The following is a 16,479-nucleotide window of genomic DNA, read 5'->3' on the forward strand; positions in this document are numbered from 1 at the left end:
ATCCTCTGTCATGGTTGGAGAGCCACTTCCAGAGTTCGGAAGGTTTACACCATTGTTTGCATCTTCCCGCCTGGCGTATGAACGGGTTGAAGGGCCCTTTTTATCCTGGGTGCCGACCTGCCAGTATGTGTTTTTATTTTGTTTCATATATTGTTTTGATTTCCTCATTGTCCACGGCTTTTTATTTCTTATTCAAAGCTGCCCTTTATTGCTAAAGGGGGTGCCCCCGTCTGCAAACTGGGGGACGTGCTGGATGGCTTGAGGAGATAGCACACCATTTCTTTGAATATTTAGTCAGGGTTTACTTCCAATGAAGTGTCCTCATATCAGAATTTCTGACAAACCCCTGTACAGAGAGACCTTAGGCACTCGAGGATAGTGTCTAGTAGGCATTCAGATTCTCTCCTGATAGTGTCTAGTAGGCATTCAGATTCTCTCCGGATAGTGTCTAGTAGGCATTCAGATTCTCTCCGGATAGTGTCTAGTAGGCATTCAGATTCTCTCCAGTAGGCATTCAGATTCTCTCCAGTAGGCATTCAGATTCTCTCCAGTAGGCATTCAGATAGTTGTTCATGTACATGGGCGTATGTGTCTACATACGCCCATATATTCCATTAATATCAATATGGATGTGCCACTGTGTATAGGTGTAATGTATATTTTCAAGTCTCTATGCGTCAGTATGATAGTCTGAGGCATATATTCACGTGTATGCAGGTATGCTAGTGTACATATTTGTTGTGTGTGTCCATATATGTGGGTGTACATGTTGTGTAATATAGCTTAATGAGTGTTGTGTCCCCAAAAACATATTTATGCTCAATAATGTACACATTGTATGGTCTGATCTTGATCTCTTTATTTCGAGTCGCTAAAATTTTACTTTTTAAAGATAGGTATTTCCTTATTCGAAGTTTCCATGTTTAATCTATATATCTATAAAAGTGAGAATACCTATATACTCAACGAATCTTTGGTCTACAGACATAAAATTCGGTATATAGGATATTCAGACATATGGAAAACTTTTTAAGCCATTTTCCTTCTGAAAAAAAGGACTGCCATGGGGTTAAAATTGAAAAATTGGTACGTGGGAGTGATAGTTATATCTGTTTGCGAACTATTACGAATGCGCATGCGCGAATAGTTTTTATTATAAATTACTTATGTTAATAATAAGTAGTTTGAAAAAAACATCTTTTAAAAATCGTATCACGCTTGTTATGGTATTTGACTCATTATCTTTAGTTTTTGGTTTCGAACTTAGCTCGAGCATTTTTTCTTTTCTTTTTTTTTTACTTACACATGTCTCGGTTTTCTGTTTAATTAAAATTTACTGTTTATGCGTATTTTAAGACCGAAAAACGCCGTGCTAAACGCCTGCTCGTATTACTATAAAATTTTTGTGTCTAATTATAATTAATATTAATTGTAAAAAAAATATTTGTCAACATTTTATTGATCCCTATTCATTAGAGCCTAAGTGGATACTCACAGCGGTCAAAGAAACGGATACTGATCTGTTTTTTCTTTTTTAAACTAGAGGATCCTTGTTTACTAAAATCATAAGGTCACTCGAAGATAAGGGTATCAGGTTGCTGGGGAAACAAAAACTCATTGATGATCAATAATGGTGGAACTTGGATAGAATTTGATGATTTCAGAGGACGGCTCAGCAAGAACTTGTTTACATTGTACTTGAAAACGATCCTGTTGTAGTTATTAACAATTATTTTTGTTACAAGACGGAAGTATTTTCCAATAGTGTTTTAAGAGTTAGAAACAAAGTAGTACGTTAGCTTATCAAATTTTTTCTTAGAACGCACAGATAGCTACTTTTCAAGGGCGCCACGTGGATGACGATTGTATCCTTCTGGATTAATATAAAGCAAATATGTCGGAAGGTTGACTCTACTGTAAGCAATATTTCTAGGAAGCAAAAATGTTGTCTCTTTGTCTCATCTGAGAATCTTGTCGTCTTTCAGGTTTGGTCACAAGAAACAACGCGTTCGATCTGAGCTCTGAACAGCAACACCGGCGAAAGATCTGTGACGCAATCGCAGCGGCCAGTATTGTTCACAACTGTGCTGGGGTAGACACGTCCCAAAACAGGCACATGGGGGTTCAGCAGTTCCAGCATTTTCTAGAAGATTATCAGGAGGAAAACGTTGATGATGAGAAGATTCTAGAATTGATACAGGTAAGAATTTTATTTATGTTTTACACACACACACACACACACACACACACACACACACACACACATAGTAGTCATCCACAGACAGGCTGTTACGTTGTATCATGGCTTATACACAGTTTTAAGATTGAATAATGTTTGCAACAGTATTTTTAAACGAATTGATGTTTTATTTACTTTTTAAAAGTTTAATTAAAATTTTATTTCTTATATTTTATTTAGTTTTTAGAATAAATAATTGTAAGATTGTGTTGGCAATAATAATAGTTTCATTATCTTTTTTTTTCTAATCGTTTAGGTTTTTTTGTGTTTTTTTTTTCATTGGTTACAAGTGGTGATTATGAATTATAGCGTGTTAATAATAATAATTATAATTATGATGATAATGATAATATAATAATGATAATAATATGATAATAATGATAATACTCCTATATAAGAATAATAATAATGAGGATAAACTAGAAGCCAAGGTAAAACTTAGTTATGCAAAAAAATATCTTAGCAGATATGTCACAGGTAATGACTTTTCGAATGAGAATTTAAAAAGTATGATAAATAATAGGGGTGATTGTATTTATTTTCGGTAATCTGTTAACTATGTTATATCTAAAAAGGATTTACATCGTGTGGAAATACGAAACTAATCCTTTGAGTTTTTTTTTCATACGGTTAGATTGTTTGATAATTTACTAATACTAATAAGATATATATATATATATATATATATATATATATATATATATATATATATATATATATAACAAATTACAGAGAATGAATATTCGATAAAGAAAATAATAATAATAATAATAATAATAATAATAATAATAATAATAATAATAATAATAATAATAATAATAATAATAATAATAAATAAGTTTTTTGGAGAATAAAAATCCCCAAACATTTTAATTCATACTTTTAATAAAACCTGTTTAACTTTACAATATGAACAAAGATGGCTGCCGGAGTAGACGCACTATGTTGATTCTTCTATGAACTTTTTTTCTGGCAGCTTACATTGTCATGCATTTTTTCTACCCAATCAAATAATTTCTATTTTTTTCTAAAGAGTATATGCACGAAATAGACGGTATTAACATAATAATAACCGTTTGTTTCTGCATAAGGAAACGGATCTGTAAAAAAAAAGTACCGAAATTGTAATTGTAAGGGGTTGTTTGGCACTAAAAATAAATATTTGGATCTTGAAATGCAACTATACTAATATTCTTATATTTGCTCTGTTATTATATTTGACATACATTGAGCTTCTAAACAAAACGGATTGGTAACATGGACTGAAATATAATTGAAAAACATATTTTACAACACTCACACACACACACACACACACACATACACATATATATATATATATATATATATATATATATATATATATATATATATATATATATATATATGCGTCAGAGAGAGGGAGGAGAACAGACTTTTTCCCTAATCCTTGGTGAATCCAGTCTACGTTTTTTGTTTGTTTGTTTGTCTTTTTTCAAAATTAATCAAGCATCCGTTGTGTGCGCCTTCATACGACATTGTAATTTATGCACTAATTAAACCCTTAGGCGTGTTTTATCAAGTTTGTCTTCGAAAATTCCAAACACAATTAACTAGCAATGATACGCGGTGTTGCCCGAGGGAAATTACCCCCAAGCATGCCAGCACAGTATAATGTTATCGTAATGTAATTATTTCCTCACAAGCACACCAACTGAAAGCGGATTATTTGCACATGAAAAATTGCATGTCAATAAAAATAGTGTTCTCATCCACAATACAGACAAAATAACGACGCTAGTGATTGCTGAATAGCGTTTTGTTAATAAAACATAAACTATCGTACTGGTTTCGCAATATGTCCTTTTGCTTATAGACTATAGCTTACTGACTTTTCCCTCCAAAATAACTAGACAAGTAAGGATACAAACTAAAAATGATAAAAACAAAACAGTATATTACGGGGGGGGCGTGTGTGTGCGTGTGCGTGCATGTGTGCGCGTGTGTGTGTGTGTGTGTGTGTGTGTGTGTGTGTGTGTGTGTGTGTGTGTGTGTGTGTGTGTGTGTGTGTGTGTTTAGAATGTATTTATTTCTCCCCCACTGCGAGAAATATGACACTAGGGTCGGAAAGTTGTATTGAAATATCAGCACCACAGAGGATGGGGCACCCTGATCCTGCAAAAAATGTTTGAACAGCCCCATAGAAGCGCGACAGATGATTAACAATAAACTAACTCCCTTCTCAAAGAGAGAAAGCCTGGGAGATTGAACCTCCTAGAACTGCACAGAGCTAACTTCACACCGCAATCAACAGGGAATGAGTCATTACAGGAATAATCTAAACTCCGTTTATTTGGGGACTGAGGGAAGATTTCATGATAAATTATTATAATAAGATAAATCCGGTGGGAGCAAAAGAAAAATGGAAAGGGAAAAGACTAAAACAACAAGGTGGCATCTCAATGTTTCGTCCACCTGTTGCGAAGGCTTTTTCAAGAATGAGAAGAAAAGTCAAAAGCAGTAGCAACGGACGAGAAGACTTGTAGGGCGTTATGAAACATAAATACTTCTGAAGAAGTTCTACCATTTGATCGTTTTGAAGGGATTCGACGCTATTCAACAGACAAGAACTAGTGTCTTAAACAAAAGTGTCTCGTTGATGCGATATCTTTCCTTGCTCACTTTCTTCAGATTCCGTCATTATTCGTATTTCATTATTGTTTGTTATTTCATCTTCGTTTTCTGGCTCGATTTCAAATGTTTATTCGATTTAATAAAACTTGATTAGGAAACTATTTGTGCCCTGGCTCCCATGGGACAGCGAACAGGGCGTACAGAAGGCGAATGGCGAATGGAGCAAGAAATACACGTTCTTAATGAACGCCGACTTCAATGAACATTGTCTTGAACAGAATCACGAGTGTTCATTAAATCTCAAATATTGCTCGATTTCTAATAACGTATCACTCATCTTAATAGGTTTTGTAATATTGTAACATTTTTACATTTGGAAAATAATTCTCTTTTTTTTTTCTTTTTTTTTCTCTCTTTTTTTTTATTTCAGCGGCATGAACCAAACCCTGTTCTTCGGGAGCATGCCTTCCTCTCGTTCGAAGGATTCGCTCGATACCTAATGGACAAAGATAATTATGCTTATATCAATGAAAAATTCAAGTATCGAAAGGAGGTAAGCTGCCGTTTATTTACCTACTAACAGGGACATCGGAAAATTCCACGACATCGTATATCATATCCATTGCCCTCTTTGTGTTGTATAGGCAGAGATATTAAAACAATCATATGCTATATCGTATTGTGTAATGTGGGATATTAAAAGTTATATTGTATTGAAAGGTGCGGAGATATCGTTCTTATAACATCTGTATAAACGTATAAATTGTATGTATGTTTTGTTTATCCAGAAGAATATGATATCGACGTATAAACTGAGTCATGTTGTATCAGAGAGTTATCACACGAGTATATATTACAGTTCATATATAAGAAGAATTATATATGCTTCATACCTTCTTTCTTTATGAGTTCTTCTATCTTCCTGCTGAGCTCCGTGACGAACCATGAAATGACCAGCATCATCTAATTTAGACATCTGTTCTTCCTTCTTTTGTGAAACCACTGAACAACACTTTATATTTTTATAATATAAATTTATTCCAGTTATCTCAAATGGTCTTCACGGAGAGTCTGCTTACGGGTCTACGTGCTTGTTCTTACAGCCCGCTTCCTGGCTTGAAGTACGTCTATTCACCTGCGTAACTAGACTCCAACTCTCCGACTCTTCGACTGACTAAAACTCCCGACCTCTTGACCTCAGTTCCGGTGACGTAACCAATTAAATGACGCGTCCCTTTAACGTGACCTCCTCGTCACGTACGCCTGCTCAAGGTTATTTTTTTTTTATATTCAACCTAGCTAATTTATGTAAACATCCTTAGCTAAACCCATTGATACACTTTATTCTATAAACAATAAATAACTCCCAATATAAACTATTTTAAAAATATCATTGAATAGATAGATAAATAGATAGATAGGCTGATATATATCGATAAACTCATAAACTTTTTTAAGAATGGTAATTATTCAACATTTGTTTCTCGTAAAGTCGGTTCTCTCTACAAGTCTACTATCAGACCATATATGGTGTACCGTGGTTATATTTGGATTGCTTAATCTCTGTCCTATTTGAGGGTTCTTAATACGGAGCAGAAACTGATCCGTAATTTAATTGGCTTCGCCGTGTCTTCTTCTCAGCAACCTCTCCGCAAAGTTATTGTAAGTCTCAGTCTTCTTTTTAATGAATATTATTATGTAATGTGTTCTTCAGAATTCACTTACCTATTTCCTGCTTCCTTTGTTCCAGTTCGTTTGACTCGTTGGTCTAGTGATCTCCATCAATTCTTTTTTTATTTGTTTGTTTAATATCTCGTTGCAATACAGCTTCCTATCCCAGCTTTGTTCTTTTCAGGACTAGAGCCAGTAGACATCTCCTGTGTTAACAATAACTATCTGTGGTTCTTTTTAGCTATTTACATTAAGTGGTTTCACATCTTGTCTGAAGCGATTTCATTTGCAAATTTACTTGTATAATTTCTTTTTAAATGAAAAATGTTTGTTAGGATTAATAATTTTTTAATTAATTCTTCTTCTTCTGTAAAAAATAATTAGAATTGTAAGGTAAATATTAATTAAAAATAACGTTGATTTTTTTAAATATAAATTTAAAATTATGTTATTATTTAAAACATTAATTTAATATAAGATATTTATTTAAAATATTTATTCCAAATAACGTTTGCTTATTTGTTGTAAAAACGTTACTTATTTAGAATAGAAATTTACAATAAGATCAATTATTTAAAATATTTATTTTTAAAAACCGTTAGATATTTATACGTTTACTTATTTCAAATATTTGTTTAAAATAATGTTAATTATTTAAAGTATTAATTAAAAGTAACGTTAATTATTTTAACTATTAATTTTAAATAATGGTAATTAATAAGTATTAATTTAACATAAACTTACTTATTTAAAATATTTATTTTTAATAACTATAACTATTTAACATATTTATTAAAAGCCGTCGCTTATTAAAAAATAATTATTTAAAATAACGTTAATTACTTAAAATATTTATTTTAAATAGTTAACTATTTAACAAATTTATTTAAAAACAATAATTATTTAAAATATTTATTTAAAATAACGTTATTTATTTAAGTATTTATTTAAAACCCCGTTTATATTTTAAACATATTTATTGAAAACCGTTACTTTTTAAAAAAATTTATTTAAAATAATGTTAACTATTTTAAATATTGACTTTAATACATTGAATTATTTTAAATTTTATTTAAAATAACGTTAATTATTTCAAATGTTTGTTTAAAATATGTATTTGAAATAATAGTATTTTTTTAAATATTTGTTTAAAATAACGTTGATTATTTAAAGTATTTATTTAAAATAACATTAATTTATTAAAATGTTTACTTAAAAACGTATTTTTAATATTTATTTAAATAGCATTAATATTTATTTAAAATAACGTTAATTGTTTAAAACATGAATTATTTAATTATTTATTTAAAAACATTACTTATTTATAATATTTATTTAAAAACGTTACTTATTTTAAATATCTATTTAAGAAAACGATTAATGTCAAATATTTACCTAAAATAACGTTTATTATTTAAAATATTGATTTTGAATAACGTTTGATACTTTAAAGTATTTATTTAAAAAGACGTCACTTTAATAAACTATTTATTTAGAAAAATGTTTATTATTTAAAATATTTATTTAAAAACGGTATTTATATATATATATATATTAATTTTTTAAAAATACTTATTTAAAATATTTACTTAAAATAACGTTTATTATTTCAAACATTTATTTTTAAGAACGTTAATTGTTAAAAATGATGATTACATTTACTGTGGAAAAATAAAACTGAAATCTTTTCATTATTAAAAAGTTTAAGGATTAGATGTGTTAAAACTACGTTACAAAATTTTTAAAAAAACAGTAAGTATATAAATGGAAGATAACCCAATATCTAGTTTTTACGTTATATCTGATTTTATAGCGTACAATTTTAAATGCGTGAAATCAATATTTTAGCACACGGACAAACATCGTCCGCAATTATTTTCTTTAATTTTTTCTTTTTTTTTTTTTTTTTTGTCGATCAGACGAGTTTATATTTTCACTGTGAGTGAATAATGTACGCAGGAAGTATACCCCTATCATTATTCGTGATGGGACGATTCCAAATTTTTCCCGATTTCGATGCAATTATTGATTCTATTCTAAATTTACAATTCCGATAAAATTGCCGATACCGATTCTTTTAACATCTCTAAATATCTACCTAGAGAGATTTCTTTTTAGATTACAGCAAAAAAAAATTATACAGTATTTGCATCTATATTCGCAAAAGTAAAAAAGGGGGGGAGGTAATCTATAGAATTCAGTTTTACTGATTGGTTAGAATCAATAAATATTTATCTTTTTTTTTTCATTGATATGATCAGTTGAAAATTAACATTTAAATAAAAACAAGCAATCAAAATCAATTAAAAAACGTTCTTGGTATCCGAAATAAGGCTTAAAATTTTCCGATACTCAAAAAGTTCTGATTTTTCTCATTCCCAATTCCGATTCTGATTTATGGTCCCAACATCTATTATTATACAGATATCCTTATCCATATTTACTTCTTTTGCGTAAAGGTTTGTATTATATTATTCTTTACCACAACAAATCATTACTATTTCATTCATTTTCTGTTTGGTATCCGTAATCTTCGTTAATTTTATGTATGAAAATAGAGAGAAAAGTGTTACATTAATTCGGTATCGTTACATTTTTCAAGGTGCAAAACTTGAGCGTTACCATTATTTGAATCGTCACATTTCATCCGTGTTCTTAGGATTCTTCGGGCTACTAATCTAATCTGGAGTGCTGTTTTTACAACGTTTGGTTAATGTAACCTCCGGCCTTCTTCCGGTGTATGTTGTCGAACTCGTGAATCTTTCCATCGAACTCGGGAATTCGTAAAGTCCCGTGACGTAGTGGATAAAGTACTTAATAAACATCAGTGGTAATGTTACACTCTCATGGAGGTTGAAGGTTCAATCCTCAGTGCAGGTGACGCTTAGAAATTCTATCCAGTTGCTATCCTCGTACATTAAATAAGTGTTTTCTGTTTGAACATTATGTGAGCAACTAACATTTAAATCGTTGCATTCCTTTTCTAAGTATATATGATCGTATATTCAAAAGTAAGGCCTGCTATTTTCTAACTTAAAACCTACAACGTTGAAGCCGTCTCTCTTTTCAAACATCTTGAGAAAAGTGAAATAACCAAGACTCTTTCCCATCATTTTTGCAATGAATTTGGAAATAAATTTTCTTTTACCGAAACTTAGTGCAAGATAGCCTTAACTCTTTCGACCCGACAATATTGTCATACGAAGACAGAAGTGAGACCATTAAAATGAGCGATCGTTTTTGTGGTCCAGATGTTATTTTTCTACGTAATCGCAACAATTTTCAATGCACTTTAGCCAGCCTCTTTTGATGCGTCAGTCGTAAAAGTCCGGAACTCGCTTTGCCACTCACATCCCTGTCAACACTCTGTAACCGACTCCTAACTGTGCTGTTGAGCGGTTCAATTTTTCTCATGGAGAAATTCAATGACGCATCTCTGCTTTTGACGCACGTCCATGACAGATGTTGTTTTCTTAGAGTCTTACACAGTCAATATCTGCAACAGAGGGATGAAACTTTCAGGTCATGAATGTATAAGTTTACTCATCATAATAATTCAATTCGGACATTAAATACTTTGAAACACCCATCATTACATTTATTTCCTCGGAGATCTGTATGTCGAACTCGAGAATCTGTACGGAATTTAGAACGGTATCCTTTATTTAATGTATAATGGCAGCTATTTACTATTTATCCGTAATCAATGACGTAATTTGTAATTATATTTTTATTATCATCCACATTGAAGATTGAACCTTTAATGTCCAGAAGACTTTCAATTAAAACTGATTCATTCATCACTATTATTCGTTGCGCTGTAACGATGCTCATCATCATATCGTATGAATCCGAGAGTTTTATTTCCCCAACATTTTTTTTTTAGTCAGATTTTTTCTAGAAAAAACATCTGGCTCTTACGGGAGAGACCACATGAAGGTCGTCAAGTGATTTTTGTGAAACGAACTGGATTCTCAGGTTGACAGTCCTTGTCGTTAACCACCGAACTACCTTCGCCTTCAACGGTAATGCTAAAAATACAATTACGAATTACTTTACATTTCTAATGGAATGAAATCAGCCTACATTTGTGGAATGAGTCATTCGAAGATAACAGCAAAGAGGCTCTTCCGGCATCGAAAGAACCCCCCCCCCCCGCGGAAAGAATGGATGACACTCAACTGGGCCCGAGCGAAGGTTGCCAAAACATGACACAATATAATCAAGTGGCACTATGTACACGACGCTCGGTGCCCCTGCAGCCCTGGCGTCCATACTCTGGCACACATCCTCATTGACTGTCTCCTAAGCGAGGTATGCTCCGATGCAGATCTGAGCGATGTCTTGGACATTGCCCGACGATCGACCTCGAGATAGCGTGAGTATTTCACAGTAACCAGAGATGATTAGGTAAAGCTGATGGCATTCTGCGTATTAACTATGTACATTTACAAAAAAAACAAGCTTAATCGTCAAGTACTAAAGTTTTTTTTATCGGTGTAATCTGATACGGCTTTCGTATTGGGAAAGTTTATTTTCTTTTAATAATATTTTTATCATAAGATTCGGAAAGGAAACTCGTTACTAAGCAATTAGAAAATACTTGTTCTCTCGCATCGTTTAATAGGAAATGTCTTGTATTTTTTGTTTGTTTGTTTGTTTGTTTGTTTGTTTGATTTTTTTTTCAATAACACTCACATTGTCTAAAGAGAAAATAACGTCCAAACATGTTTTCAATGAAGGCAAACGAATGGCTCCTTGGTTTTCTCAATAGACGTCATATAAAGACATGGCTTTCTCGGAAAATCTTTCGCATCTGTTAATTTCCAAACTGACTCTTTTCGACTGTTTATTTATTTATTTTTTTTATTATTTTGTGAGCATTTTTATTTGTTTTTGTTTTGTTTTTAGTTTTTTTGGGGGGGGGTTGTTTTTTTGTTTGCTTGTTTTTTTATGTTTTTTGTTTTTGTTTTTAGTTTGTTTTTTTTGTTTTGTTTTTTGTTTGCTTGTTTTTTATGTTGTTTTTTTGGTTTTGGTTTTTTTTTGTTTGTTTGTTTTTGCTTGTTTTTTATGTTTTTTGTTTTTCTTTTTCTTTAGCCAGTGGATGATTCGACATTCAGTTTTTAAAATTTTCTTTCAATTTTTTTTCAATTTTTTTCTATTCTTTAAACGCTCCTTGCATCAGTATCGGGGGTTTGTTCGTCTCACTATCACACTTCTGTTGTAAACAACATTATATATTCTGGGTACATATATATTGTGACTAAAAGATTTTTTAACTAGAAGCGGCGAGCTTTAATTGTTTTTAACTGCAGATTTGATGACTATCGATTATTTTGAGTTCAGCTTGGTTGGGCTATTCATTATAAAAAGATTGATATCAGGGCAGAGTTTGCAAATTGCAAACGATACAATCAATTTACTGAAAAAAGCATTTGATAGGCGATTAATTTCATGAAATGGACTTGTCAATTGGCCACCTAGTTCGTGCGATTTAACCCTATTAGATTATTTTCTGCGGAGATATGTAAATATATGCAAATAATATGTCTACGATGATAAATCAGAAAACTTATAAAACAAGTTTCGACGTGTCATTGCTGAAATATAGTCTAATTTAATGTGTAGGGTTTGTGAAAATTTGAATTCTAGATATACGCGATGTCAGAAATTGTATTTAAATTATAAATGGCAAAAATTAATCGTTGGAATAAGCCATATATTTGTATACTGAAAATATTTTTCTGTGGCTCATTTTAATTCAAAACTCGCCGCTTCTAAAAAAACAGTGTAAAAAAATATTCAATAGATTAGAAGCAGTGAATTCCAACAAGGGTCGTTGATAGTGCTCAATCAAAAAGAGCAAATTTATAATTTTTATTTTCTTTATGTAAATATAGTCATATGTTCCTACGTGTGCAGACCGTTTCGGTCATTATTGGTCTCATCATCTTAACTACCTGAATATCCCCAACATTTAAATGCACTAAACCCAATATAATTTTATGAATATATCTATTAAATGAATATATAAAATTGCTGGAACAAAAAATTTCAAAAATTTTGAAGGTAACAAAGGTTCTCAAAAAAACATAGTATTTTATTTAGATACGGCTACTTAACTAAAGGGCTAACAGGTATTTTAAAGCAGAATTTAAGAAATTCTGGATAACCCATAGAAAAACGGTCTAGATCGGAATCTCCTTTTATACAAATTTTAAAGCACAATATATATATATATATATACTAGCATTTTAGCCCGGCTTTGCCCGGGTGTTTGGAGGTGTACGCTTAGCAAAACAAAAAAAGTCAATTTTTTTTTAATTTGACCCCTATTATGACCCCTTAAAATTTATAGTTTCTGGCTCAAATCACTTTATTAAGTTAGATCCAGGTTCAAGGAATCTATATCTAAAATTTCAAGTGTCTAGACCCAAAATTGTCGGAGGAGTTTGGTAGAGTTCTTATAGGTCAAATCGTTGAAATTTGACCCCTTAAAAGCAAAATTTCTGGCTGACACCCGTCACATCGATTTTTCCAAATCTCAGTACCCGGTATTTCAAATTTCGAGTCTATAGACTAAAAATTGACAGAGTTATTGCGTAGGGAAATGTACACAGACAGACAGACAGACAGACAGACACGTTCACTTTTATATATATATATATATATATATATATATATATATATATATATATATATATATATATATATAAGATACTGATAGAATTCAGATGAAAAATCCTGATAGATATTACTTAAAGTAATACTTTCAAGGTGATCCTAGCCAAAAAGGAAAAGCTCAATATTTAAGAATAGAGCAATAATCCATGGATTAAGGAAATTAACATAACTCCTTCTATATATTCCTTTTGTCAAACAATAAATTCTTAATTCGAATATATGTCTATATGTCTGTTTTTTCAGGATTTAAATTTTAACCACCAAATATATATATATATATATATATATATATATATATATAATTTTAACAAAGGATTGCGACAAAGGTGCTCATTACACGTATCGCTTTCTTTTTTTGTGTGTGTGTGTTTTTTGTTTGTTTTTTTTTGTCGGACATGTATTGTTTTTATTTATGTATTAATTTATTTAAATTGATATGGACACGAATAGGTAAAAGCAAATTTTTTAAATTAATTTAATTGGACCCATCATCACTGTCGTCGTGATCGTTGGGGAGTTCTTCCGTTTTGATCGCTCCTCTGGTTTGGGATTTGCACAAAAACCGCAACTCATCACCACTTATTTTTACCTGTCGTGTGTTTTGGAGTTGGCTTTATTTATTTATTGTTGGGACTCTGATGAACAGCGTGTGTCTGACGCTGTATAACTGGACCTCCACTGCCTTGTGGGCCAAGGTTCTTTAACCAAAGACTAAGGGTTAGGTAACCCTGACAGAAACCTCCAGATAAGCTTAGGCCCTGTTAGCTGCGGAATGCATGACTCACCGATGTGTGAAATATGCTCTCGTGCCCAGTAACCTAAATTCCAGACATGGACCGAATAGCATTCAGATGGAGTGGGCTCATGTAAGCCGTGGTAAAGGCAACCCCTCTAGGAGAAGCAAATCTCTGATTTACAAAAAACATAAAACAGGAGACCAGTGCCCGCATTAAGCTGGTCTGCAGTTTGACTTGTTGCTGGCTATCTTGCTCTTGCTTGTTGTAGCATAATCGTTGTATAGATACTCCCTCAGGCATTTGTCTATAAAAAATAGTTCTGTGGCGATGGAAAAATTGTGACGTGTGTAGGCCTGAAATGCTGGGAGCATATAATGATTGATCTGCCATCATCATATGTGTGTATGTATGTATGTATGTATGTATGTAAATAAAAAACAAATGGTGGTCTAACCTCTCAAGGGAGATACAGACTGCCTACGATCATAGAGATGTCAAGACATTCTACACTTTGCTTCATCAGGCTTATGGTCCGAAATCCTCAACTACACCACTCCTGGCGAAGGACGGGAAAACCTTGCTGAAAACCTCAGATGAAATTAAGCATCGATGGCATGAACACTTTCATGATCTTTTTCATAACCCATCCAATGTTGATGTTGCTGCAATAGAAAGTATCCCTCAATGTTCCTTTTGTCCGGAACTTGATGTTGAACCGACTCTTGTGGAAAGAGTTGACTGCATAAAACAGATAAACTCGAACAAAGCCCCTGGGCTGGATGGCATCCCTGTTGAGCTGCTGATACATAGTGGTGTCAATGTACATTCTGTGGTCCACTCTTTGATACTGTCAGTATGGCAGGGTGACCCGGTTGCCCAAGATTGGGTAGATGCCATCTTGGTTATGTTGTACAAAGGAAAGGGTACAAGATCTGATTGTGGAAATTATCGAGGTATCTCGCTGCTGAGTGCGGTTGGAAAGGTATTTGCACGGCTCTTGCTAAACCGATTGGAAAAGTATGTATGTCCTAATATCCTTCCGGAATCCCAGTATGGTTTTAGAGGTGGGCGAGGAACTGTGGATATGGTGTTTTCTGCTAGACAGCTCTTGGAAAAATGTATTGAACAGCGTATGCCTCTTTGCCAGGTGTTTGTGGACTTAACCAAGGCGTTTGACACAGTCAACCGTGAGGCTCTCTGGAAAGTGCTGGAAAAATTTGGCTGTACACCTGCTTTTACAGACAAGTTCAAGCAACTTCATCATAGTATGAAAAGTCGCGTCAACTTCAATGGTCAGCTTTCGGAAGAATTCCCCATTGATAATGGTGTGAAGCAGGGTGATATAGCTGCACCAACATTGTTTTCGCTCTATTTGACTGCTGTGCTCTGGTATGGTTTCCACGATTGTGATATGGGTGTTTATATTAGATTCCGAACGACTGGAAAGGTGTTCAACCTCAGAAGATTCCAAGCCAAAACACTTGTTAGTGATGGACTTGTTAGGGAACTGTTGTATGCTGATGATGCTGACCTGGTAACACACTCCGCAGTAGATATGCAACTAGTGATGGATCTCTTTACAAATGCTTGTACCTGCTTCGGACTGACAGTTAGCATTAAGAAAACTAAAGTCATGTACACTCCCGCTCCCGATGATCTGTATGTGGAACCTGATATCTTCGTCTGTGGAAAGCGCCTTGAAGTCGTAAAGAATTTTGTCTACCTTGGGAGTGCCTTATCAAATGATGGCACTCTTAATGCGGAAATAAGACAGAGAATCAGCAAGGCATCTAATGCTTTTGGAAGGCTACAAGATAGAGTCTGGTCTGACGGTGATCTGACTCTGACAACTAAAATTTCAGTATATCAAGCATGTGTAGCACCATCCCTACTCTACGCATCTGAAACTTGGACCTTGGACACATATAGAATTGCTCGAGAGGTTCCATCAGCACTGCCTTAGACACATTCTTGGTTTAAAGTGGTATAGCTTTGTCCCTGATACATATGTCTCAAAAAAGGCCAAAACAACCAGTATTGCTACCATTGTTATTAAGAACCAGATGTGTTGGGCGGGTCATCTCATCCGGTTTGAAGACTATCGTCTCCCAAAACAATTGTTCTATGGTGAGCTCTTTCTTGGAAAAAGACCCCAGCACAAGTCCAAAAAACGTTTTCGTGATAGCATCAAGGAGAGTCTGGTGAGCTTTCATATTCCTGTTGACAGTTGGGAGTCCCTAGCGTATGATCGCAAGCAGTGGAGGACACTGATATACAGGGGTGCAGAACACTATGAAGCAGCCAAAATAGACCGAGAGAAGCTTAAGAGAGCATGTAGGAAATGCCAAACCTTGCCGCCCAACCATGGAGATCTCTGGATCTGTAAGGTGTGTGATCGGGCTCTGTTGTCGAAGGCAGGTTTTGTTAATCACATGAAAGCCCACGATAATACAGGTTCCGCTGCTGTTAGTCTCATACAAATCAATGAGCGTTAGTCTCATACAAGTCAATGTGCTTGAGGGTGTGCAAGTCGCT

At 33.3% G+C, this 16,479-nt stretch overlaps 1 protein-coding gene across 1 annotated transcript in view; it reads left to right on the plus strand.

Annotated features, from left to right (window-relative positions):
- LOC145283595 (uncharacterized) overlaps nt 1-16,479 on the plus strand; it is a 3,312,299-nt gene that overhangs the window by 3,172,609 nt on the left and 123,211 nt on the right. The window contains exons 24-25 of the mRNA XM_080132527.1: nt 1,986-2,200; nt 5,283-5,405. Coding sequence (XP_079988653.1) covers nt 1,986-2,200; nt 5,283-5,405 — 338 coding nt within the window. The remainder of the gene's footprint in view (nt 1-1,985; nt 2,201-5,282; nt 5,406-16,479) is intronic.

This window comes from Euprymna scolopes, chromosome 8 (assembly GCF_053919585.1).
Source record: "Euprymna scolopes isolate OS-2025 chromosome 8, ASM5391958v1, whole genome shotgun sequence".
In the NCBI taxonomy this organism is placed as follows: domain Eukaryota; kingdom Metazoa; phylum Mollusca; class Cephalopoda; order Sepiida; family Sepiolidae; genus Euprymna; species Euprymna scolopes.